The following is a 27588-nucleotide window of genomic DNA, read 5'->3' on the forward strand; positions in this document are numbered from 1 at the left end:
CACTTTCTCATTTTTACGGTATTCTGTTGGTTTTGCATTGCCAAATTCCCTAAATGAGTTCAACACTTTTATTTCGTAGGGTCAAACCGGAAACAAAGACAATATAATAAACAGCTGATAATCCAGGAAGTGTAACGCTTGCCCTATTCACGCGTGGCCACGATTACATGAAATTCATTGCATTTCGTAACTTTTTTGAACTTAGAAACACTCTTTAGTAGTTTTTTTTTTCTCTCTTGTGATGTTTCGATGGCCAACACGATAAATACAGAGAACGACGGCGATGATCTGCAGTCGCAAGTAAGTGACACGTTCGATCCCCTGGCCAGGTGTCAATTTTCTTTTCTTTCTGCCTTAATTTCATTTTCCTTCTTGCGTGTAATGGTTTGCTGCGGCCTGCAGAGAGCGCGTAAGTCCAGAACTGTTTTGCACTGTATAACATGCCAGTGATGAGCTTGTATTCATTTCTGCAATTAAATGCACTACTGATGCAAAAAAGCTAAGCGTGCGTATGGTAGCAGAGTATTTGCGTCCTATTACATATATTACTTAATTTGCATGCAACATTAATAGTGATACAAGGATCGTTTTCCCGTGATGAATATTAAAGTTAGGATTGTGTATCAGATGTTTTTATTTTCATTGTCTTGAATGCGTAGTCAATATGGGTCGAGATTTTTGGTGTGATTTTTTTTTTTTTTTTAATAGCCCGAACATATTCGTTAATCGCCTTTTTTTAAAAGGTGCCACACATTAACTAGTGAAAAACATTGTAAGATTTGCGAATTGTGGCAGCAAAGCACACTCCTTATATTGATATAAGTACATTATAAGGAAGAAGGAATTAGAAATAACGGAAAATATGAGGCATGGCAGTAGGTTATAGTAACTTTGTAAGGGACCTAGCAAACTATGGCCAAAATATCGGAATTTACCAATTTACTTTAGATTTGGCATATGCATAGAAAAGGATTTGATAAATATGGGCATTTTGGAAAATGGTTTTACCTGCCTAAAGGTTTTTCAAGAGGGGTTGTCCTAACTTTCACAGTTTCCTGCAAATCATTAAAAGAAGTCATGAAAAATATGTTTACTTTTAAGAAATAAGTGAAATTCTTATGAGATTGACGTTGCAATATAAGAGCAGTTAGGTTTTTTTTAGTTTTTTTTACTCTAGGCATATGGTAAAATCTAGAATAGTTCTTAAATATTTTTTAGAAATAGACACTCAGTAGTTGAATAAACATGTTTATCAATTGTAATTTCAATATCAATCAAAATAATTGTGACTATTCCTTTTTTTTCCCCCGCCCTCGATTTTCCGGAGTAATTTTTGCAGGGTAAAAAGTTTGGACCGGCTTTGAAAGCGGTGCTTCGGGCAACACTAAAGTGCCATTTTTTTGACACTTTTGATGTCTTGTTTGCTTAGGACGAGGAGGTAAATATCGTGATGCGATTGATGCGTCATTGTCCTTTGATTCAGATGGAGGAGGTGGAGGCTCTGTCGTCCATCTACGGTGACGAATGGTGTGTCATCGACGAGGCGTCCAGAATATTTTGCATCAAGATATCAAACGACCCGGAGGAGACCAAACTGACAGCGTGTTTGCAGGTGCGGGGACAATTTTTTTTTCCTCCTCTGCAATCTGTTATAATGACTTTTTTTTTTCTCTCTCTCTTCCCCTTCTCCAGATAATTCTCCCGCCCGATTATCCCAGCGCGGCCCCACCAATCTACCAGATCAAGTCAGTGCATTTGCCTTTCAAATTTAATTCTCGGGCGATCCGACAAATTCATCCGACAACAAGCCACTCCACATCCCCACTTGATAACCCTGTGTTTGTTCTGGGCTCGTCGTAGTGCGGCGTGGCTGCGGGGCTCCGAGAGGGTTCGATTGGCCAGCAGCCTGGAAGACCTCTACGCGTGAGCGCCTCTCTCTCTCATCTCGGGCTTTTGACGAGAGGGTGTTTCAGGAGCCCCCTGCGCTTGCCCCCGTCCGTCCCCGTCCTGCCAATTGGTACCAAAGAAGTCACTCGGCCCAATCTTTTGCAGGCAGCGCGCGGGGGAGAGCATCCTCTACATGTGGGTGGAAAAAATCCGGGAATTCCTGCTGGAGAAAGCTCTAGATGCCGAAACAGGTGAGATGGAAAGGCCTCCAGACCTATTCATTTGTGTCCACTGTTGTGTCCACTTTGTCTCGGACAGCAGTTAATCGCTTCCCGCGCAGGATGTCCCCCGCTGAGTACACCAGAACTTAGCAGGGTAGCTCCAGCGAGTGGAAAAAAATATAGACCAAAAACAAAATATAGACCGAAAACAGATGTCCACTATAGTGGGCACAAAATGTTTCCGGAGCAGACAGAGAAACTGTACATATACTAGGGGGATATAATTATGCATAGCTTGTCAAAACATGACGACTTTCAATATGCCACTCTGCCGTCCTTTCTAAATGCTTGCAAACCGGAGATTGGGAGGTACACCCTATCGGTGTCAAATTTAGCCCATGTCAGACTCATTTACTGCCATTCGAAATTGGAAATATTGTCAATTTTGGATTTATTGAAAACCCGATGTTTTATCGTATATTTCTCACGATTTTTGCATAGATCATTTCAATGGCAACTCACAAATGGGGCACGATGCACATTTTTGTGTTGACCCCCCAAAACCACTGGGTGGCGCTAGCAGCCAACTTTTACAAGACTTTCATGATTGGCTTAGCCTGGACTCCCATAATGCAAAAGTCTTCAAAAATCATAATACTCCAATTATGACATAATAAATATTCCTACTTCAATTTCATAAATATGTAAACATACAGCATTGTTGCTTTTGCTATTGTCACATTTTTTAAATTTATGTACCTATTTAACTAAAATACTCTATTACTTTAGTAACTACCATAATCTATTACTATAGTACTTAATTTACATCAAATTCGTCGGTACTTAAAAATAATCAAGTACGTTAGTTTAGAATGAATTTGGTTCCAGCCATTTTTAGGCCTCGCTTCAGCCAAAAATTTAAAATAAAAATAATAAATTATATTAATATTTGTGTTATTTGGTCTTCTTTTCATATTTTTTCCCCCAAGCAAAATTTTATCAGTATATATTCATTGTTTTTATCCAAATACCTTATTAGTCGCTAGAATTTTGAGTGGGATATCCAAATATGGTCCCAAAATACACGATGGCTGCAGCCCTATACTGAAATAATATTAAATAAAAATGATAACTCATGTTTATTTCATACAGTTGGAAAATATTGAGGTGCCCCCTCCCCGGCATCTTTTGATTTTTTTTTTTTGACTACATTGCATTGCGGATTTGAATACACTTAATTTTTCAGGCCTACTTTAAACACATATGAATAGAAGTGGTACTCATTTGAGTTAGGAAGGCATTATGAATGATAACTTCAAACAAATATGTGCTTGTGTAATGTATAGCACACGTTCTTCATGCGGCGACTTGGCCCCCGTGTCGGCCTTTTTCATTCATTTCCAGCAGTTAATGACACAAGGTGGCTTCCCGGCACCGTGTCAAGAGCATCGGCGATTGGTGCACTTAGCGCGCGGCGCCCGCGAGCCGCCGCCCGACGCAATCTTCTTTCGAATAATCCCTCGTCACACCGATGGCTCGTTTGCATAAAAGATCTTGGCAACGAGCGGTGTATTGCGGCGCTTGAAAAACAGCGAGCTGTTTTGTGAAATACCCCCCCCCCCGAAGTCCGTATTTATTTATTTCTTTTTGCGAGGCGCGGGCGTAACGAAATGTGGCGCAGGCCTCCGAGCGGATGAGCACAAAAGCCGGCGTGTGACTTTGAGCGACGGCGTCACATTTAGATGAATATCTACGGAATGGCGGCCGTTTCCTTGACAGCGTCTTTTGAGGTGGACGAGATGGCCAAATGAAAGATTTTGTCCCCTTGCCATTCTCAATGGGGTCCTCCGAGGGAGGGGATGCCGTTATCTGTTTGCCCGTCCCGCGTGTGAGAGAGGGATGACTGAGAATGTGTCTGAGATGAAAGCAAACGTGAGGTTGAAAAAGTGAGAGGAATGTGCGCCAGTTAGTCTTGAGAAGGAGTTTCAAGGAGCTGAGGCATATATGTGAGATGAAGCAGGAAAATGCTCCTATGTGTGAGAGCAAATATGCAGTGATGGAGAACATGAGTGAGTAAATGTATAGAGAAGAGTGGAAAAAACAATAAGTGTGATTGTGTGTGATCATCTGAGTGTGAGAGAGCGAAAAGAAAGTGAGTACGACTATTGAGGGCAAAATATGGTGTGTGTGTGAGAAACTCAGAGGGCAAATGAGCAGGTGACGTGTGAGAGTAGGATGATGAAATAACGTTTATCACATGGGATATTCAAAGCAGGTTGTGATGACTAAATACCAATTGGCGGCATAGAGTTTGCGAAAATTGCACCCCCCAATCCCCACCCCCACCCTAGCAATCATTAATGGCCCCTGTGTATGTGTGTGTGTAAAGATATGACATGGCGTCCACTTAAACCCACATGTTTAAAAGATAAACACACCTTTATAAAACACACCTTTATAAAACACACTTAAAAGCCTTTCAAGATCATTTGTGAGCGCGTGAACATTTTTTAATGTATGTATTTATTTAGTTTGTTCAATGGGACAATTATTGGAGCGCTCTACTCTCTTCCTTTGGCAAGTGCAGTGGAGCAGTCCAAGAAGGCCAGCGTCACCACAGAGGAGGACGTGGACGACCAGGACGTGGCGGACTTTGCAGGTCTCGCCCTGAACGCGGACGAGGCGCCGCAATTCCTCCGTCGCGCGGACGGTATGGACAGCGCCGGGGAACAAACGCAGGGAGATCTTAGTAAGAAGAGAGCAGACCGAACCGACGTCCGAATCGCAAACGGACATTGAGATGAGATTTATTCAGTGTTGAGAATTCATCGAGCGCTCCGGTTCCTATTGTTTACCTTCCTGTGTTATCTTATTTTGAAACACTGATTTTAGTCCGGAAGTCCACTCCGGATTTCCTTTATACCTTCTCCCGTTTGTCATTTAGCTTTTAGCTGCGTTTGTATTAGCCAAGGTTTTTACAGTATCTTAGCGCAGTTTTTCGCATAAAGATGAACGAGCCGCATGTGGTTCCGGAGCCGCGGGTCGCTGACCCCTGCCCTAGCCCTTATCCATAACCTTCACCCTCAAACTAACACTAACCCTAATCCCAACCACAATCCAATTACATCCTATACTCTTTTTCATAAAGTGGAAAAATATTTATATAAAATATATAACAATATTTATATCATTTGTATAGTTGTAAAAAAAAAAGAAACGGTGTCTAAACTATGTATCTATAAAATATTAACTTTATTGATAATATAATACATTATAAAATAATGTAGTATATATATATATATATACACAAAATATTAACTTTTTAATAGTATAATACATTATAATATAAGACTATAATACAAAAATACATATAAAACACTTAAAAATATATGAATAAATATAAAATATACAAAATATTAACTTTTTAATAATATAATACATTATAATATAAGAATATAACAGAAAAATACATATCAAACACTTGAAAATATATATACAGATTATTTTCAATGATGTTTTTTTTGGGGTTCTCTCTCTTCCTCCAATTTTCCGTTTTGGAACGTTTGTATTGATTTTTTGCAAGAGTTTCTTCTTTTTCCCCAGATGCGGAGGCGCCCCCCATCCGACACGGCGACTGCGTCACAGACCGGCGCAGCACCTTCCAGCCTCACCTGGCCCCCGTGGCGACTCCGAGACAGGTGACTCCAAACAACACCGTTCCGCGCACGCTCGCCCGCTTCCTCTCATTAGACTTCATTTCAGCCGTGTAATTGAATGAGATGGGTGGAAATTTACCGGAAGAATTGAGAAGTTAGCAGAAATCGGCGTAGCAACAAAGAAATGAATGATGAATACAGAGCGTCATGGTTCAAACATTGATTTTCGGCTCATGTCTTATGCAAATGCGTATTGGTATACTGTTAAACGAAGCCTGTTTAACACGGAGATGCTGCCAAATGGATGCAGCGGAGCGATTGGGGAGGATATTAGGGTTTTCAAATGAGCTTGAGGATTCCGGTCCAGGGCTCGGTCCGCGTGGGGGTTTAAGATGAGGGTTAGGGTTTCAAATGTTGCTTTCGGGCCTTGCTTTTGAATGTCGCAGGTGGCTTTGAAGGCGGGGGTTGCCTTTCAAATGAGTAATATAAACAATAGCTCGTGTACAGTCCCTCTAGTTTGCGCTTGACCTTCTGATAGTCAACAATATGTTGTGTATCTTCTGCACATGACCTTCTGATGAATATTTTGAGTTTGCGATGACTTAAACAGCCAACTCCACCTATTGCTGTCTATCTTAAAAGACGGCTAGTTTTGTCAATCGCATTCGACTGAAAATGTCCGCGCCTTTGTCGGTTAACCCATTCAGTGCCAAAGACATATTTTTAGGATTTTCGCCAGTCCGGACATTCAATCCTAGGTTCTTATATACTTTCCATTTTTCAAAAAAGGTTTATCGCCTCAAGGAAGGTGTACAAATCGCTGGAATTAAATGAATACTAAATAAAGTAAGTACTGAAGTAGTTACTTATAATGTCTTCAGACAATTAAGTACGAGTTTACTTTTGTTTTTAATTACCCAAAGTACTGAATTCATTTAGCGCGCATACTGAATAAGTTAGCGACTACAACAATTTGATTACTTTAAGTATATATGAAATCCATCTAAAAGATCTCTTCATCAGCACATCCTTCCAGGAGCTGAGAAGTGGCCCTCTTTGACCGGAAAAAAAAAAAAAAAAAAAAAAACAACTTTTCGGAGCTTGTGCTACTTGTAGGCGGAGGCGGGTTAACAGAGTGTAACATTTACATCTCATCTCATTGCAATGCGCTGGAAGTGTTCATTTTGGCTTCTGGTGTTCCTGTTAAAAAAGAAAAGAAAAAAAAAGGAACAACTAGAGCTGCAAGCAGCTATAAAGGGCCCTCGCAGACCTGTGCACGTTGGGGTATGAACAGGTCGGGGTATGAACAAGGACTATGAATGATGAAAAATTAGTTGTAGATCCCTTCAGTGCAGGACTCTTACCAAATATGTAAAATTTAGACAAGGTGGGACAATGTGGGTGGAGTAACTGCAGCTTATATTGTTCCAATTTTGTGACTTTCAATGCCATATAGGTCACACCCACTGTCGAAACATCGTAGTGATTTGTGGAGGGCATAAGGCATGGCCACTGGCTTTTCAGGAAACATTTAAGGGATATCACTTCAAGGGGCTCAGCAGAGTACATAAAAATATTAAGGATTTGCTATATTTTTTGCTGCCACTAGGTGGCGCTCGTACTATGATAAAAATCAGACTTGTAGGTGTGTTTCACATTGGACTCCCATCCCATATACGAAGTTTTAAAAATACCAGATCGTCTAGGTCCAATTACAGCAACTTTTACCGTTTTCGCGAGACATGGGATTTTGAGTTGGCATAGAGGCAACGCCCTTTATTGAAAAGTCATAAAAGTTGAGAACCTTAATGTTCCAATGTGTCATAGCTTTTCTGACCATTTTTTAGTTCATTTAGTCAAACAGGCATTTCACAGTACATAAAAGTATAAAAAATGAGATTTTTGTCCGCCACTGGGTGGCGCTGTAAATGATTTGAAAGTTTATCACATAGCTAAATTATTGCATTACTTTTAAAGGGCCAGGAAAGTTTCAGATGGTTTGAAGCTGTCATAGCTGAGTTATTAAGACTTTTTGTCACTCTCGGCAAAGGAAGTATTAAACATAATTTGAAGCTCTGCCCGCATCTTTTATGTCAAGAGATCTTCACGATATTTGGCCTATGTGTGCCCCTCAGTTGGATAATGATTCATGCCAAAGTTGAAGGTAATGGGGTAAATCGTTTAAGAGAAAAAGACACTAGTTTGAGACCAGCTAACGTCTAACAATGGGACAAAATTGCACATTGAAAAAATTCATAACAATTTTTCTCTACATCCTAGCACATCACTTCTATTGACTTTTTTGTAGGTCTTGCAGTCCTTCATTTGCTTACAAAGTTTCATAGCTGTAGGTCAAACCAAACAGGATTGACTGTAATCTTTCGACTAATGACATTTTTTGCAGCCACTAGGTGGCGCTAGCTTTAAACTGGAATGTATTTTTGTCGATATGTTCAGGAGAATATTTTCATCCAATGTGTGAAATTGTGAGAAGATCAGATCATCTGGGTCAAATTACAGCAACTTTTACTGGACAGATAAAGCTTCGGAATGAAAATGGCCGTAGAGGCCACACCCATTATCGAAACTTCGTAAAATTTGGTGGAGGTCAGCAAGCCTGTCTAGAGGCTTTTCAGACTTAATTTCAGCGATATTACTTCAAAGGGCTCAGCTAAACACATAAAAACGTTTAAAAAATGCTATATTTTTGGCTGCCACTAGGTGGCACTCGCACTATAACAAAAAATACGTTGATAGGTGTATTCCGCATTGGAAACTCATTAAATATATGAAGTTTAGAAAAGATAAGACTATCTGGGACCAAACACAGCAACTTTGTTCGTTTTTGCGAGACATCAGACTGACATTTTTGTTTGCCACTAGATGGCCTTATAAGCAATTGAAGATTTTTTTAAACACTTGTGTTAAGGGCTTAAGTTTCCATGTGTCTGTGAAGTTTCAGATTTTTCCAAGCTTGTAAAGCTGAGTTATAAAGGTTTGTTTCACATGTGGCAAAGTAATCATCAAAGGCATAATATAAAGCCCCGCCCCCAACATATTTGTTGGCGGATCGTCACAAAAATTTGAACAATTGTGCCTCACAGTCAGATAAAACATCACAGCAAATTTGAAGTCGATCAGGTCAAGGGTTTGGGAGAAAAAAGGAGCAGTTCGGGACCTGCAAATGAGCAAAAACGGGCCAAAAGTGCACATTCAAAAATTCATAACTCTCTTTCTGTACATCTGAGCACATGGCACGCGCTGACTTTTTTGTAGGGCTCGAGGTCCTACATAAGGCTACAAATTTTTGGAGCTCTAGGTCAAACGGGCCGGGAGTGAGAGGCTATTTTCCACTCATAAGGCCATTTTGGGGCCAATTACAGACACTTTTTTCGTTTTGGCGAGTCATCTGACTTTGAGGTGGCGTGCAGACTACGCCCATTATCGAAAAGTCGTAAAATTTTAAAACCTTAATATTCCATGTGTTAATGATATTCTGACCGATTTTCATTTGTTTTACTCAAACAGACTGAGCACAATACATGAAAGTGTAAAAAATGACATTTTAATCAACCACTAGGCGGCGCTAGTAGGTATTAAAAAAAAATTTTTTCAAAGGTGTTAAAGACATAAGTTTCCATGTGTCTATGAAGTTTTAGATTTTTTTAAGCTAATACATCAAAGTTATTAAGGTTTATGTCCCTCTTGGCGAAGGAAAAATTGAACACATAATTTGAAGCCACGCCCCTATCATATATGCCAGCGGATCTGCACCAAATTTTGCCCACTTGTGCCCCTATGTGTGAATATGCACCACAGCAAATTTGAAGGTGATTGAGTAAAGCGTTTAGGAGAAACAAGGAGCAGTTTGGGACCTACAAACGTGCAAAAATGGGCCAAAAATGCACATTCAAAAATTCATAACTCTTTTTCTGTACATCTGAGCACATGGCTCGCGCTGACTTTTTTGTAGGTCTCTAGGTCCTACATATGCCTAAAAATTTTCGTAGCTCTAGGTCAAACGGGCCGGGACCAGGTGCACTTTTTCAACCTTAGGTGGCGCTGCAGAGCCATTTTTTTTGCATTGTTTTGGGAAACACAAAAATATCCAATTTTTCACCGGGCCCGACAAATGTGCAAATTTTGGTGACTTTTCGTGCATGTTTAGGCCCTCAAAAATGGAAAAGCGCTGCACAGTAAATAATAATAATAATAATAATAACTAGAGCTGCAAGCAGCTATAAAGGGCCCTCGCAGACCTGTGCACGTTGGGGTATGAACAGGTCGGAGTATGAACAAGGAGTATGAACGATGAAAACTTAGTTGTAGATGACTTCAGTGCAGGACTCTTACAAAATATTTAAAATTTAGACAAGGTGGGACAATTTGGGTTGAGTTACTGCAGCTTTTATTGTTACAGTTTTGTGACTTTCAATGCCGTATAGGCCACACCCACTGTGGAAACATCGTACTCATTTGTGGAGGGCATAAGGCATGGCCACTGGCTTTTCAGAAAACATTTAAGGGATATCACTTCAAGGGCCTCAGCAGAGTACATAAAAACGTTAAGGATTTGCTATTTTTTTTGCTGCCACTAGGTGGCGCTCGTACTATGATAAAAAATAGGCTTGTAGGTGTGTTTCACATTGGACTCCCATCCCATATACGAAGTTTTAAAAATATCAGATCGTCTAGGTCCAATTACAGCAACTTTTACCGTTTTCGCGAGACATCAGACTTTGAGTTGGCATAGAGGCAACGCCCTTTAATGAAAAGTCATAAAAGTTGAGAACCTTAATGTTCCAATGTGTCATAGCTTTTCTGACCATATTTTAGTTCATTTAGTCAAACAGGCATTTCAGAGTACATAAAAGTATAAAAAATGAGATTTTTGTCCGCCACTGGGTGGCGCTGTAAATGATTTGAAAGTTTATCACATAGCTGTATTATTGCATTACTTTTAAAGGCCCAGGAAACTTTCAGATGGTTTGAAGCTGTCATAGCTGAGTTATTAATATTTTTGTCACTCTTGGCGAAGGAAATATTAAACATAAATTGAAGCTCCGCCCCCATCTTTTATATCAAGAGATCTTCACGATATTTGGACTGTGTGCGCCCCTCAGTTAGATAATGATTCATGCCAAAGTTGAAGGTAATGGGGTGAATCGTTTAAGAGAAAAAGGCACTAGTTAGAGACCAGCTAATGTCTAAGAATGGGATAAAACTTTAATTAAAAAAATTCATAACAATTTTTCTGTACATCCTAGCACATCACTTCTATTGACTTTTTTGTAGGTCTTGCAGTCCTTCATTTGCCTACAAAGTTTCATAGCTGTAGGTCAAACCAAACAGGATTGACTGTAATATTTCGACTAATGACATTTTTTGCAGCCACTAGGTGGCGCTAGCTTTAAACTGGAATATATTTTTGTCGATATGTTCAGGAGAATATTTTTATCCAATGTGTGAAATTGTGAGAAGATCAGATCATCTGGGTCAAATTACAGCAACTTTTACTGGACAGATAAAGCTTCGGAATGAAAATGGTCATAGAGACCACGCCCATTATCGAAACTTCGTAAAATTTGGTGGAGGTCAGCAGGGCTGTCTAGAGGCTTGTCAGACTAAATTTCAGCGTTATTACTTCAAAGGGCTCAGCTAAACACTTAAAAACGTTTAAAAAGTGCTATATTTTTGGCTGCCACTAGGTGGCGCTGGCACTATAACAAAAAATACGTTGATAGGTGTATTCAGCATTGGAATCCCATCAAATATATGAAGTTTAGAAAAGATAAGACCATCTGGGACCAAACACAGCAACTTTGTTCGTTTTGGCGAGACATCAGACTGAGATTTTTGTTAGCCACTAGATGGCCTTATAAGCAATTGAAGATTTTTTTAAACACTTGTGTTAAGGGCTTAAGTCTTCATGTGTCTGTGAAGTTTCAGATTTTTCCAAGCTTAGAAAGCTGAGTTATAAAGGTTTGTTTCACATGTGGCAAAGTAATCATCAAAGGCATAATATGAAGCCCCGCCCCCAACATATTTGATGGCGGATCATCACAAAAATTTGAACAATTGTGCCTCACAGTCAGATAAAACATCACAGCAAATTTAAAGTTGATCGGGTCAAGCGTTCAGGAGAAAAAAGGAGCAGTTCGGGACCTGCAAATGAGCAAAAACGGGCCAAAAGTGCACATTCAAAAATTCATAACTCTCTTTCTGTACATCTGAGCATATGGCTCGCGCTGACTTTTTTGTAGGGCTCGAGGTCCTACATAAGGCTACAAATTTTTATAGCTTTAGGTCAAACGGGCCGGGAGTGAGAGGCTATTTTCCACTCATAAGGCCATTTTGGGGCCAATTTCAGCCACTTTTTTCGTTTTGGCGAGTCATCTGACTTTGAGGTGGTGTGCAGACTACGCCCATTATCGAAAAGTCGTAAAATTTTAAAACCTTAATATTCCATGTCTTAATGATATTCTGACCAATTTTCATTTGTTTTACTCAAAAAGACTGAGCACAATACATGAAAGTGTAAAAAATGACATTTTAATCAACCACTAGGCGGCGCTAGTAGGTATTTAAAAAAACTTTTTTTAAAGGTGTTAAAGACATAAGTTTCCATGTGTCTATGAAGTTTTAGATTTTTTTAAGCTAGTACATCAAAGTTATTAAGGTTTATGTCACTCTTGGCGAAGGAAAAATTGAACACATAATTTGAAGCCACGCCCCTATCACATATGTCAGCGGATCTGCACCAAATTTTGCCCACTTGTGCCCCTATGTGTGAAAATTGACCACAGCAAATTTGAAGGTGATTGAGTAAAGCGTTTAGGAGAAACAAAGAGCAGTTTGGGACCTGCAAACGTGCAAAAATGGGCCAAAAATGCACATTCAAAAAATCATAACTCTTTTTCTGTACATCTGAGCACATGGCTCGCGCTGACTTTTTTGTAGGTCTCTAGGTCCTACATATGCCTAAAAATTTTCGTAGCTCTAGGTCAAACGGGCCGGGACCAGGTGCACTTTTTCAACCTTAGGTGGCGCTGCAGAGCCATTTTTTTTGCATTGTTTTGGGAAACACAAAATTATCCAATTTTTCACCGGGCCCGACAAATGTGCAAATTTTGGTGACTTTTCGTGCATGTTTAGGCCCTCAAAATTGGAAAAGCGCTGCACAGTAAATAATAATAATAATAATAATAATAATAATAATAATAATAATAATAATAATAATAATCTGGAGAAAAACAAGAGGGCTCTCGCAGCGGTAGCTGCTCGGGCCCTAATAATAATAATAATCTGGAGAAAAACAAGAGGGCTCTCGCAGCGGTAGCTGCTCGGGCCCTAACTAGAAAATGTGCAATTTCTGAAGAAATTGCGTGTGAAGGTGAAACTGTCGAAGGTTTGGGAGTTGAAAAGTGGAATGATGTGGAACAATTGAATGGTGTGTATCTGTGAAGAAATATGAATACAAAGTTGAAAAACTGAAAAAAGTTGAACTGTGGAATTTGAAGATGAATGAAAAACTGAAAAAAAGTTGAACTGTAGAATGATTTGAATCTGTGAAAAATTATGAATCCTACATAGTTAACAAACTGAGAACAGTTGAACTGGAATAATGTGAATCTGTGACATTAGGCCTAATGTTAAGTGAATGACGTGATTCAAAAACATGCAGGATATCAGCCCTCGAGGACTGGAGTTTTAAACTCCTGTTAATGAGCTTATCATTTGAATGAGGTGGATTGAATGAGGTGGATTGTGGATTGATGTGAAACAGTGAAGAAATGTGAATAATACAGAGTTGAAAAACTGAAAAAAACTAAAACGTATGAATCAAGCTGAGTTAACCAAGCCAGATGCCGTACTAGGTGGAAGCAGTAGTGAGAGGTAATGAGACGTCTAATAAAATATCCAAGATGGCCGCCCATGAGGGCAGATTGGAGTTGGAGTCTTCAGTGGTCTATGATGGCCGCCCGATGGCAACATGGGAAATGGATTACTTTGTGTAACTAAACTATAGGTGTCAAACTCCAGTCCTCGAGGGCTTGTATCCTGCATGTTTTTGAATCACACCTGTAATGGAGGTGTCGGAGTAGCGTCCAAACTTGTGACCTCCTTGAAAGGACTGTACTTGACTGATTCAGAGGATCCTCAATCTTATCAGGTTGTCCGGCAGAACATAAAGACGATGCACACTCTCATGCCACTCTTTATTTGTATATAATGTTCTATTTATTTATCTGGGTTGGTGTGTGTGTGTTTCTGTGTTTGTGTGTTCTGTGTGTGTTCTATGTTTGATTGTGGGTGTGTGGTCTCTGCAAAGGAGAGCAGAGAACATTCACTAAACATTGATAACTAACATAACTAACATTGTACAATATGTTACATCATATGCTCATATGACTCTATATTAGCTTAGAATAACATAAACAACACAGGCAAACATACCGTACAATGATAGGAAGAATGAATTCAACCCAATCGTTCCAAAATGTGCGTTAGGTAGGAAAGGGTTAATGGAGCCGAATAGATTTGAGTGGGCGGTGACGTCACTCCCTTACGGCGTAAGGATCACATTGGCACACACGGCAAACATGCGAAAAAATACGCACATTTTGTGGATGAAACTTTAACGTGAATACTAAAAGTGAAGTATGAAAAGTACGGTATATTTGCCTTTAGCAATTATACCAAACTTAGGTGCAATAACAACTTAAGACATTAATGGACAAAGTGAAGCAGTGCAAACGTAAACATGTATCCAAAACCACGAACGGACAACATATTCAAACTGTACTTACATTCTCATGGACGCACGGAATAATAATGAAAGGAATGAGATAATCCACAGAATGATTGAAAGCAGAAAAAATGACTGTCCGTTACAACGATACCTGCCGACTACCGGTGAAAGAGCAAAACAACCTATGATAGTGTAAACAGAGTCCTGATTGGTAGTGCAGGAATGAAACACAACTTGTGATTAGTTGCTAGGCGGTTGCTAGGAAGATCACATGACCACAGGAGAAACATGTCCAGACGTAAATAGTAATAACAGAACGATTCAAACACGAAATCGTTAAGTATAATCAGAAACTTCTTAACAACACCATTCACTTAACACTAGACAATTTTTTACGGTACAAAAACTTGAATTGTAGCTGAAAGTTGAACTGTAAACGTGAAACGCGATTTGCCCGAACCGGGACACGGACATGTTGAAGATGACAACTCTACCACTGGGCCACTGGGGGGCAGTGTAAGACCACATTGTGAAAGCTTGAAATATAGGGAATGAAGTATTTTTGAACGTGAATCTATGAAGAACTACGAATAATACAAAGTTCAAAAACTGAAAAAAGTTCAACTGTGGAATGAAAAGATGAAATGAAAGTAAGAACAGTTTGAAAAGGCTAAATTCTTTAAATATGAATAGTATAAAAAACGTAAATTGTAGGAAAACGATGAATAGTTGAACCTTGAAAAATAAAAAAAGCACTTCACGTGAATATGTGGAATGATATGAAGTTCGAACGGCATGAATTGGATGAACTGGGAAGGAATTGAAACCAAAAAAAAATACTGAATTAACTGAAAAAACAACACTGAATGTGTGAAAAGGCACAGCGGGGATCGAACGCACGAACATGTAGTAGATATACGTCAACAGAACGTCTGAGCCACGGGAAATGACGAAACCGTGAACGCTTTAAAAGGAAGTAGGAAGTACGCTCCAATCACGTAACATTAGGCCGTTTTTACGGTACAAAAACTTAAATTGTAGGAAAACGATGAAAAGTTGAAACTTGAAAAATAGACCCGCACTAACTAAAAAAGACTCACACAACTAAAAAATGACGCAGCCTGGGATTGAACCCACGAACATGAAGTGCGAATGCCGTACACAAATCCCATGAGCCACCGAGACATAGGAACTATCGAAAACGTTAAGGTTTAAAAATAAAGCACGAAGACCAGCCCATTCACTTAACATTAGGCCGTTTTTACGGTACAAAAACTTAAATTGTAGGAAAACGATGAAAAGTTGAAACTTGAAAAATAGACCCGCACTAAACATGAATATGTAGAATGATATGAAGTTTGAACGGTATGAATTGGATGAACTGGGAATGAGTTGAAACGTACCTAAAAAACGGTCGGAATAAAAAAAATAATAATAATAATAAAGGTGGAGAAAAACATAAGTGTGAAGGTTTCACCTTCACACAATAATAAAGGTGGAGAAAAACATAAGTGTGAAGGTTTCACCTTCACACAATAATCTGGAGAAAAACAAGAGGGCTCTCGCAGCGGTAGCTGCTCGGGCCCTAAAAATCATTTGTTCCGCCAGCTGCCGTTTGCCGACTGCTCCGTGTTCCGTTTTAGTGGCTTTATAATCTGCATACGCGGTGAGTGACTGTGCGTGCTTTCAAGGGAAGTCAATGGACTTTGGAGTGTCATTTTTCTTTTTTTTCACATCCTCGTGAGATACTTTAACTCTTTGATTATTTTAGTACTTTATAGTACTTGATTAGCACGTATTACATAATCACTTTATGTAACTTACTTTATGCGCGTTATTAAATCAAATAATGACTTTGTGTAATACATAACTGATCATTTTAGCAGTAATTAAAGTATTTGATTACTTAAGTACTTTATAGTACTTGATTAGCATGTATTACATCACGTAATGCTAATCAAGTACCATAATGCACTAAAGTCATCAAATACCTTTAAGTAATACACGCTAAAGTTATCAGTTATGTACTTGATTTGATTAGCATCTATTACATAAAGTAGGTCATTACGTTAAGTAAATACTTTATGTGAGTAAAGTAAGTAATTATGTACTTATCCCAGAGATTTAAGCTGGGATTGCTTGTCCAGCGTGAAAAAACGTAGAAGCCCCGGCATTGAAGGAGTCGAGAAAGCCGTTTTATTTCGAGCGCGTCTTGAACGCTGGTTTGTCCGGCGCCCGGCAGGTCAAAGCCGCGCTGGAGCGGCTCTACGACAACAAGAAGATCGCCAGCGCCACTCACAACATCTACGCGTACAGGTCGGTGGCACTCGCCGGCCTTCCCTCTTCTCCAAATGTCGCAATTAAAGGTCAAAATAGAACTGGCTTGTCGCGCGTGTGCACGTTTGTGTGTTTTACGCACACGCGCTTGCCTTTTTGCGGCTCTCCTTTTTTTTTTTTTTGCATGCTCTAATGAGGCGGAGCCGCTGAAGCGCCGCTGAGCCGACCAGGGAGGAGTCGCTGACATTTAAAGCAGTCTTCACCGGCAGTGACAAGTTGACCAAACAAATTTTTGCACTGTGTGTGTGTGTGTGTGTGTGTTAGAATCTACTGCGAAGACAAGAACAGCTTCCTCCAAGACTGCGAGGATGACGGCGAGACGGCAGCAGGTGGCAGGTTGCTCCATTTGCTGCAGGTGAGCATTCCATTAAGCACGCGCTCACCCCGACCCCGACGCCCGTTCTGGGGAGTGCGGAAAACTGACATTTGGAGCAGGAAAAATAGCAAAGCCTTTTGCTTTCTTTTTTCTTTTTTTTTTAAACTTAGCAACTATATCTTCGATTTGCACCTGTTCATTTTGTTATTATAATAATAATAATACAGCAACTTTGTTTTTTTTTCTGGAGGTAAGGTTTGAAGATAACATTGCAATCTAAGACATGTTTTGAGGAAACATGTCCAGGATATTAGTAACCACTGTTTGACAAAAATAGGAGTTTTGCTCCGAAATTTCCACTTTGAATTGATGCAAAAACAACCTCAAGACTTTCATATCCTCACAACCAAATGATTCAAACTGATCCAAGTGTATGAAAATGAGAGAAATCAAAAATAGTTTCAGCCATATGTGTCTATATAAACGACGAGGGACCCCGATGTCCGAGGCGGCCGGAACCCGGGAAGCGCGCAAAGGTTTGGGTCCTAATTGCGGCGGCTTGTTGATTCCCACGGTCCGCCGAGCCTTTTAAAGGCTGATTGTTAATGAGGAAGAAGCTTTCCGCAGCCTCCGCGCGACCCGCTGCTCGCGCGCCGCGCTGATTTGCCGACCTTTAAAAAGTGTGTCACTATTCCACATATAGACGCTCCGCGCACTAGAAACGCAAGCTTAGAATTTGGTGGAAATTCAGCCCCGTGGCGTGGAAGAAAAAGAACACAAAACTGTTTTGATGTTTTCAACTTGATGCATTCCCATTGTTTTTTAGAATGTTTTCTGTTTTTTAATGTGCGTCATCCTTTTCTGATTTCTTTTTTCATTTGTAGTGTTAGTGTGTCGGAAAATGCTCGCTAATGACAAAGCGCATTCGTATAAAGGCGTGCAATCTTTTGCAAAGGACGCACTCAATTTGGAATATGTTGAATCATGTTACAGTTAATTTGCTCTCCATTTGAAAAGAAACCTGTACTGTTCCTGCCATGAAAAAGCATTACGTTAGATTTGCTGATACCCACAAAAACCATGCCAAAATCTCACATGCCCACAGAAATGACTTCAAGTACCTCATTTGAGAACTGCTGAATTAACAGACATGGCTACATTTTTTTTTAACTTACCTTTGTTTTTTCACTATGACAATGCGCATTCATATAAAGGCATACAATCTTTTGCAAAAGACGCACTCTAATACCATGTTGGAACAAATTGAATCATGTTCCTGTTAATTTGCTCTCAATTTGAAAAGAAAACTGTTCCTGTCATGACTTTATAAAGCATTGAATTCGATTTGCCGATACCCACAAAATCACGCCCACAGAAATGACTCGAAGTAGCTGATTAATCAGAAAACTGCTGCATCAAGAGACATGGCTACACTTTAGTTTCAACTTACCTTTGTTCTACTGCTGATAAGAAAACAACAGAAAAGAATCGATTTTTTTTTTCTTCCCGGTACAAGGAGGAAATGTGTTTTTTTTTTTTTTGTTTGTTTGTTTGGCAGGTTTGATTTCTACATAGTAAACTCGGTGAACACAATATCCTGTGTGTCTTCAAGTTAGATTGCTTGAAAATAGCTGCCGGTAAATGAGTGTAAAAAAAACATGGAATAACTGTCCACCACTTTTGACTGATTCAATCCCAAATACATTTTTTTTTCGTCTCATTCTGGCCCAGGTAGTTGTCGTACACTTGTTGTCAAATTGAATGCGCCGCTGAATAAAAAGGGCACTTATGTTTGGCTTAAATGTTTGGTTTTTTTTCGTTTTGCTTCCATAAACAATTGCTGTGGGGTTCTTAGAACATTTGCTTTCTAAAAGGCGTCCCTGAACCCCTGCGTTTGTCGATACCTTTTACAGTTGACCACCTAGCGACTTTTGTCGCCCGCATGACATTGCATTTCAAAAAAGAAGAAGAAAAAAAACCTCAGGATAAAAAAATAGCAGTCAGTCGTTGTTTTTTAGCATCAGTTTGACAGTTTGAACTTCATTTCAGCTTAGTCACTCTATGAATGACATTTGTAAGTCAAAGTTGCACAGCACACGCAAATATTCAGCACTGATGGTTACGCAACTCGCAGCATTTCCATATTGTGTGACGTGACAATCTGTTCCCCTGCAGAGAGATTAATCTTCTCCTTTCTCATATCAAAGAGACGCTTGCTGTTGTTGTTGTGGGTTTTTTTTTTTTGGTTTGTTTGTTTTGGGCCGCCGTTGTCAGATGGCATTGTGATTCACCATCCCGCGCGCGCGCAGCGCGCCAGTAATTGTCGGGGCATTCTGCGGCTCGTGACACAGAAGGCGACCGCCGCTCGTTATGAAGACACCATGGCAAGTGATTAGAAAGTTTTCTTCGACGGCCTCATTAGCTGGAGTTGCAGAGCGGTGTCGGGCCAGCGCCGTCGCGGGTCGCGTTCGTTTGCCGCCCCGGGATTGGAAACCGCTTTCGTTTCGATGGTTCTCGCGGTGTGTTCGCCAAGAGATGCCGCGCTCCTGATCGTGTGATATATCCTATAATTTCCCAAATACAAGACGCCCTTTTTTTTCCAAAAATTAATCCGTAAAACGGAGAGGTTATGACGTTTCCAGCTGATTCAATTAAGAATGGCAAGGCTATGTTAGAGAAGACCGAATTGTATTCTATTTTTTGGCACATACCGTGCACGCAATCCTAAACTTGGTGGAACACGGACGGTGCATAATTTCGGGTATTTATGGCAAAATGAACTCGAGCTGCATGGCAAGGAAAATGAAAGCAAAGAACACTAGCGTGGCGTTCGCTGACCACTCACAATGTGGGAAATCTGATTTGGTAAATTTACCCGGCAACAAATACATAACTTAGGGATTTGAAAATTGGCAAAAGATGAGATTTATTCCGTTTTGCTCTAGTTTTTACATTTTCACCAAACTCCTGGTGCGTCCTATACACAGTAACATAGAAAAGACCTCAAAATTAAGGCTGCATTCTATACGCAGGTGCGTCCTATATTTTGGGCTATACGGTAAATTTTCCTGCCACGTTGAACTGTGACATGTTGTCACTGTCTGGGTGAAATTTCAGCTCCCTATAGTCTTCCTTCAATCTTTTCCCCTTGTAGTCAAATGCCTTTGATGTGAAGAGCGAAAGATTGGACTAAATGCCGCACTTGACTTCATCTTGACGCCGGCCGGAGCCAGGTCGGTTGGGGGGGGGGGGGGGGGGGGGGGGGGGTTCGACCTCCGCGCGATGTCATCGGACGATTGAGCAGTTCTCGTTTGGTCAAAGTCAGCGGTTGGCGGCGGCACTTAACTCGGTCGCCGCTTTCATTTCTTTTTCTTTTTGATAGCAGAAAAGTCTGGGATTTCATCCATTATGCATGCGTCCGCCTATAAAATAACAGGGAGCTGGCATTGTGAATTCTTTTTATGCGGCTGGGATGCCAAATCTGCTTTAACGTTTGATTTGTACGTCTGTGGCCCTCGCAGGACTCGGCGGCGGGAAAAAAAAGCTTTCCCGCCCTCGTTGTAAACGCTGTAGACCGCCCGAGGGAGGGAGGGAGGGACTGACGTTGTTTTCCTTTTGATTCCGAAAATGGAATTATCACTCAAGGCTTTTGGCCGCGGCTATCGGTGATATCAATTCAGCTGTTCGCGCCTGCCCGCTTTTTCGGATGCGAAAATTCGACCTTAAACGCGTCTTTTCAGCAGATGTTTTGCCCTTTGATGGAAAAGCTGTCATTTGTTGTAGTGTTATGATTTGGCGCCGTCTGCTACGTCGTCGATTAGATGGCTCAAGTAAAACAGCGCAGCAAACGCAGTTCACAATATTCGGCCTCGTATTGAGCAATTTTCAACAGTAAAAAGTTCATATTTTGTCTCATTGCCGCCGTCGTCGGAAAACGGCGTCATATGGGCTCAGGTCTTATTATTCCGCATATATGGCGTCAAATCGTTCCTTTTGGTTCCCGACGAAAAAGCACGAGCCGTTTTGACAGTTGTCAAATTTGCTCGCGGGGCACGACTTGTGGACGTGCTCCGTTCCTGCCTGAAAGTGATACTTTTTTTTTTGTAAATCATCCGTCCCGGCGAGGAAACGCACGCGTTGATCCTCCCGCGCCGAACGGCAAGGTACCGAGCGATTTCCATCAAGTGCTTTGGCACGAATCTGTTCCGCTCCCATCTCCCTTTCTTCCCGTTTGCTCATTCTTGATTGGCGCTTTTCCGCCCGTCAGCGTCCAAGAGCGCCACGATGAATAAAAGAAGGTACTGATTAATAATTTGGGTTGCCAGATGTGCAGTCCCCCCCCCTTCATCCCCGACCGAAGGATTTGGACTTTTTCGAGTGATTAGCGATTTACTGGGTCTTTGATGAGAGATTAGAGTTGAATCCATCTTCAGCGGATCTTGTGGCGCGCAGGGAGGGGATGGCGCATCTTCATCGCGGCGATGATGCGAGACGCACGTATGAAGCTACGCCGATGCGCTGCCAACGCCATAAATACGGCACGCTTTCATACAAGGGCCGCCTTTTTACACGCTTTCAAGATATCTGCTCCCTCATCCGGCTGTCTTGTGTGTGAACGGATTTTTTTCCAAGTGCGAAAGGCCCCACCCACAAGCGACCAGAAAGAATAGGTGGAATCGCGTCATAGGGGGAAATCGCGCACGATAATATAGCATGTTGCGATCCCACTGCTGGATGGCGGATGTTTGAATACAAATGGTGGAGCAACACACGTGGTCGGACAACGGTACTCACAAGTAAATCTATTTTTTCATCCTTTGCAACTAATATTACTGCAATTTACCGAGGAACCTAAACGCTGTATTTTCCTGAGACCTAGCTTTATTCATTTACGTCCAATTTTGTGCTCATTTTGTCTCCGCTATATACATAGCCATCATGTACTGTATTATACCCAGAGACCCGGTGTATTCATTTGCGTCCACCGTGGTCAACATTTATTGAATTTTGTCGTCTTATGATCATTGGAGCTATCCTACTAAGTCCTAGTGTCCTCAGCCGAGGACATCTTGGTCTTTCCAATGATGTCTCGTGTTTGTCTGGGATTCAGCTAATTTGGAGATGAAGAATGTAGCAAAATGAGGATATTTTATTTTTTCATTTGAAATTGAAGGAATAGTGTGCGTTGAACGCAAATGATGGAGCAAAACACGTGGACAGACAATAAAAAGCGGTAGATTTTTAAGTAATGTATTACTTTAGTGCTCAATTCATTTAGTACCAACCATTTTTGCCACTCTTTTTGGCCAAATATTTGAAAAAAAACAATAGAAATGTAAGTAAGAACATAGTATTCATGCACTCTAAAAATAATAAATGTCAATATACTTCTTTGGGACTGTATGACTTTATTGTCATTTGTATGAAGTACGGCTTAGTTTGCTCATTTTTTTGGTCTTTGGATGAATTATTGTAATGGCTTAAGTAGTCGGTATGGAATGGAGTTTAAAGGCGACCTGCGAATTTGCCGGCTGGAATGTCTTTGGGTTTTTTTGGGTTTTTTTTTTTTCCGCATCAATCACGATTCAATCTCAAATTAGATCTGGGACGCAGTTCCATATCGGTCCATCATATCGCCCAAAGTTACATTAACGCGTATCGTTTTTCTCCCCGCTTGTCTACAACATGCAGACGTGATCTTTTTTCGAGACACGTTTTGCTTTCGTAAACTTCAAAGCCAAAGTCGGACTTTTTCAGAATAAACCGGCTCGTGACATCACAATGTAGCAACATTTGAAAAGGGTGTTCTTTTTGTGCTCCACGAAAGATTCTGGACGTGCGTAATGTCCTGGTGGTGGTGTCCAGATGGTACGGAGGGATTCTGCTGGGTCCCGACCGCTTCAAGCACATCAACAACTGCGCTCGAAACCTCCTGGTGCAAGAGGGATACGCCGCCTCACCCGTGAGTCCGTCCGGCCGTCCTTTTGTGTCCACGTTTGTGCCCTTTTTGTCTCGGCGAGACAATGCAGTTTATTTGCGCCCCACCCAAGCTTGCGAGACATCATCGGAAAGGTCCGAATGTCCTCTATTGAGCACACTAAGACTACGTCGGATAGTCAAAAATGATCCTAATCATTTGAAAGGGGTGTGTTTGAGAAAGAGAGGCTTCAGAAACATGCAGGATACCGGCCCTCGAGGACTGGAGTTTGATACCTGTGATCTACTGTAAATAAATAAATACCGTATTTTCCGCACTATAAGGCGCAGCTAAAAGCCTTGATTTTTTTTTTTTTTTCAAAAGCTGATGGTGCGCCTTATAATCAGGTGCGCCTTATATATGGATCGATATTGAGATGATAAAGTAAGCTTTACCCCTTTCTTTTGTGTGTTTACAGTTGAACAAGGTTGCTCATATTGAGTTATTACGCTATTGAGAGTTATTATTTGAGTTATTATTGGTATTACTTTGAGTATTACTATATCGTGATTGAAAAAGTTTGGAAATATGTCATTAATTGAGGGTGTGCCTTATGGTGCGGAAAAAACGGTACACATTTTTTGGGGTTTATTACGTCAATTAAAATGGTGATGATTCATTACGTTCTATGCAGCTCCGCGAGTGTAAACACAACCCTGAGTTTTATACGTATTTGTGGATTATGAATAAACTCATTCGCCGGCAAAAATGCAAATTTGACGTACATAGCCGTCACTGGCAGTGAATGAGTTAGGCGGCAAAATACACTCGCTTTATCCATCCGAGGGGGCGGCCATTTTGCCACTTGTTTTGTTGTTTTTTCGCCAGCCGAGACAAAACGATTTGGGACCAGCTTGAAAGGAGGAGGTGAGAACTTGAGACATGTTGAAATGTACTTGATCCCGAATCTCCTCGCTTTCACATTCGGACGCCAATTTTGAAGCGTCCGCTTTCAGAGATCAAAGGCTTCCTCCCCGAAGTCAGCCGGCGGGCCGCTTTGAAGCCGTTTTTATGTCGGGCAAACTTACTTCCCAGATAGCGCCGTGGAGCTTTTGAGCCGGGATGTCGCACGCAGATGAAAGGTAGTCACAAAAAAAACACAACTTCAAAAAGATGTATGTCAGCTTACTGTTAAAAATGGAAAAAAAAGCAAAGGCAGGTGCGTGCTTTCCACTTAACGGCTAGCTGAACAGTCAACAGGCGTGGGGGCCGCTAATGGCCTGGCAACCTTTTTGGAACATGCGCTCAATATTATTTTTCTTTGCTTGCGGATAGAATGAATGCATTCACCTGACTGAGTGAGGGAAGTGAAAATATATCATTTCTAAAAAATAATAATAATCTTTAACGGGAATCTTTAACAGTGTGTAAGATTGAGACCGTTTTTCATTAAGAAGGAATCAATTAAATGACTGTAACTTGCAAACGAATATGTTCTTAATGACCAACAGTATGTTTTAAATATGATCAATTCCATCACGTGGCCGGAGGCGGCCATGTTTGTTCTAGCTCCGGACAATGGTAAATGCAGCGCCTGCAGCACCTCCTGCTGGCCCTAATGCAAAACTCTCTAAATCTTACACACTATCCCTTTAAAATCGAACCGTTCATGACATTTATTTTCATTTTTTTTCAAATTGTGATTTTATCCGTTTTTATACCTTGGAGATTTTATATTTCCCGGACAAAATGACTTTATTCTTGTCATTTTTTCCATTTTTTTTGCATCGTTTTCTTTTTTCTTGGGAGGAGGTGGGGCGGGGGTCAAGTGTTTAAGAGGTAGCAGAATATATACACGGTATATATCGTATCCATATACACTAAAAGGTGGAAATGAATCCATGTTTACGCGAATCATTGTTTACAGCAAGGTCACCTTGCCCATCCGTTTGGAGGATTTACAAACTTTAGTATTTGGGACATAATCAGAAGCCCCATCTCCACTTTTAATTGCATCCTAATTCTGGGCGCCGGAACCCGTGCGCTTATAATGAAAAATGGGTCACGCTCCTCATAGGTTCCCGCCCGAAGCCGCGCTCCAGGTGGCGTCTGCGGCAAAGAGAAATTCCTCGGGCGTAGCGAGATTCCCGGTTGCCTCAATTACCCCGGTATTTTCTCCCGGGCGGGCGGAGGTAATCGATAAAATTAATCACCGCGCTGTTGTTTTTAGCCAGCCAACGGCAACCATATCAGCCCGCCGGCCCGTTTAAGCGGCCCGATTAATGTGATTAATTATATTTACTTGGTAATGACGTGCCATGTCGGCCTTGCGGAGGGAAAAAAAAAAAAAAGGTCCAAACAGGGCGCATTAATCTGAGCTTAGACCGGTTTGTTTAATTAGGGAGGAATTAAAATAACATACTAAAGTGACAAGCTTTTTATTGACGCAATTGTGATTTAAGACCCGTGTAAAAACGCCTCAGGACGGCCAACGCGCCCATTAGTCGTTTTTACCGCCGAAAACTAGCTAACCGAGTTCGACAAACGATCGCTAACCCAACATGTAATTTATGTACATTTTGTTTCAATGTAACAAGCGCAAAGAGTGTCAACTGAATGGGAGTGAAAGTCTGGAAAATACAAAAAGTGAACATTTGGGATTAAATGAGTACAAATAAAACAAATATCCAAGCCATTAAATATATCGACTGGTTTTCTAGGCATTTTCTAAATGCATTAAATGTAGAAGAAAAGTAATGCAGTTTATCATAATAATTACAGACAGAAAAAAACCACTATTCCTTTAAACCAGAGGTGTCCAAACTATATGGCCACATTTTTGCGGCCCGTGACAACATGCTAAAAATACAATGACACGGTACACAATACTTTTTTCAAAAAGTAATAAAAAGGTTTGGTGGTTATCACCGTTAAAAGTGTAAAGAAAGATACCCTAATTTACCTTCTGGCCTTCAACTCTTTCAGTGCCAAGCGGTATGGGAAACCTCTAGAGGGCCAGTATGTTTAGCCTTTTCACTCACTTTTCAAGGCCAACAGAATATTGTGTGCTACGTCTTTGTAAATATGGGTGCTGCCATATGAAAGATTGACTTCCATTCTTCAGTTACAATTGATGTAGGTAATATCTGGGTTGTACAGTAAGTGTGGAAACACTGCCAACCAATGGCAACCTTATGTCTTTCTATTTTTCTCTATGTGGTCCTCGAAGGAAAAAGCTTGGACACCGCCGCTTTAAACAAGAAAGGGCATGTATTTCCGATCCACCACAAGGGGGCACTATAATTCAGTCATGATTAGTGATCAATTGTCACATTTTTGATCATTTTCTCTTTTTTTTTTTCCAAAATCTATAATATTGGTCTATCCTCGTGTGTGAATTTCATTTTTACAAATGACTGGGAATTTAAAAATGTGATAAGATAACGGATGGCTCGCATTGTTTGGCAATGCAACGCTAAGGATTGAGCATTTTTGGAGTCTCCTGAAAAGCGTTGACTTTGGAGGGCCGGGGATTCACGTCAGCGTTTGTGCTCGTGAGTATTGTCATGTCATCTGTCTACGTGTGTTGCCGCACCATTTGCGTTCTAATACCCACCACGCATGATGTTTTGCGTTCGTTTCTAGCATTAAGCTGTTGACAGTAACCGTTAACCGGCAGCTTTTTAATGCATGTTGAACAATTCGCAAGAGGAGCCGAAATGATCAACCCCCCCCCCCCCTTTTTTTTTTTTGAAAAGCCCTGAAAAGACTCTATTTTGTCAATCAATCCTCAAAGCTCTACAACGAGAAGCGTATCGATTTCAAACGGCGTCTGATAAAAGACGGGAGATACGCCAGCAGGCGAAGGTGAAAGGAGCCGGCGCCTTTGGAGATTCTGGCGGATTATTTCTCTTCTGCGTCTCTCGGCTGATGTCGTTCATTCAAGTGGAGTTCAAAGTTCACGCCGGCGCGCGGGCCAACAGGGGCTTGCTTTCTTTCTTTCTTTCTTTCTTTCTTTCTTTCTCTCTTTCTTTTTTTTTTCAAGAGCGCTCGGCCGCGTTTGACGCAATTACGGGCGTACGTTGAAGAAGGCCAATCACTAGGCTGTTATTAACATATTTTAGTGAAAGAGTGACACAGCAAGCGGCAAAAAGCACAAGTGTCTGTCAAAAACTCTCCGCAGCTCTAAAGCGCCTCTCAAAAAAAGAAAAGTGGCGCGCTAATGCGTCATAATCATAAGTCCCTAATACCGCGCTGTCGTTTGTTTTTCGCAGGACGACGTCGCCAAATCAGCGGGGAAGGCGAAGCGGCTAAAAAACAAGAAGACAAAATGAATTATGGACAGAAAGACTTTTAATCAACTTCTGCTCATGTTATTTTTTTCTCTTTGTTGTTTTACTCGCAGAAAATGTGAAATTGAATTTTAATATTGATTAAAAGCCTCCAGCGCTTCACTGTTTCCATTCAAACGCACAATTTCGGTTTGGCGCTTGCGTCTCCAT

The 27588-nt window shown here is 40.9% G+C and overlaps 1 protein-coding gene across 4 annotated transcripts; it reads left to right on the forward strand.

Annotated features, from left to right (window-relative positions):
- Positions 1-101: 101 nt before the first annotated feature.
- impact (impact RWD domain protein) lies at positions 102-27537 on the forward strand. Of its 4 annotated transcripts, none has more exons than XM_088424902.1 (11): positions 102-300; positions 1484-1612; positions 1693-1745; positions 1861-1923; positions 2053-2138; positions 4696-4857; positions 5712-5806; positions 16759-16832; positions 17118-17208; positions 22997-23131; positions 27361-27537. In XM_088424902.1, the coding sequence occupies exons 1-11, from the start codon at positions 250-252 to the stop codon at positions 27418-27420; spliced, it is 999 nt and encodes a 332-aa protein (XP_088281028.1). In that variant the 5' UTR covers positions 102-249; the 3' UTR covers positions 27421-27537. The 4 variants fall into 4 exon arrangements, with proteins under 4 accessions (XP_088281028.1, XP_088281029.1, XP_088281030.1 ...); XM_088424903.1 differs by having other exon boundaries at positions 104-300; positions 4696-4818; XM_088424904.1 differs by having other exon boundaries at positions 130-300; positions 4691-4857.
- The last annotated feature ends 51 nt before the right edge of the window (positions 27538-27588 follow it).

Source organism: Hippichthys cyanospilos, chromosome 10 (assembly GCF_059441005.1).
Source record: "Hippichthys cyanospilos isolate Australia breed blue-spotted pipefish chromosome 10, RoL_Hcya_1.0, whole genome shotgun sequence".
NCBI classification, from domain to species: Eukaryota; Metazoa; Chordata; class Actinopteri; order Syngnathiformes; family Syngnathidae; genus Hippichthys; species Hippichthys cyanospilos.

Excerpts from the sequence above, each read along its gene's own strand:
- impact (XM_088424902.1), top strand. The coding sequence starts at position 250 with ATGGCCAACACGATAAATACAGAGAACGACGGCGATGATCTGCAGTCG. Across the intron at positions 301-1,483 it reads GCGATGATCTGCAGTCGCAA|ATGGAGGAGGTGGAGGCTCT; the intron begins GTAAGTGACACG and ends CCTTTGATTCAG. Across the intron at positions 1,746-1,860 it reads CCACCAATCTACCAGATCAA|TGCGGCGTGGCTGCGGGGCT; the intron begins GTCAGTGCATTT and ends GGCTCGTCGTAG.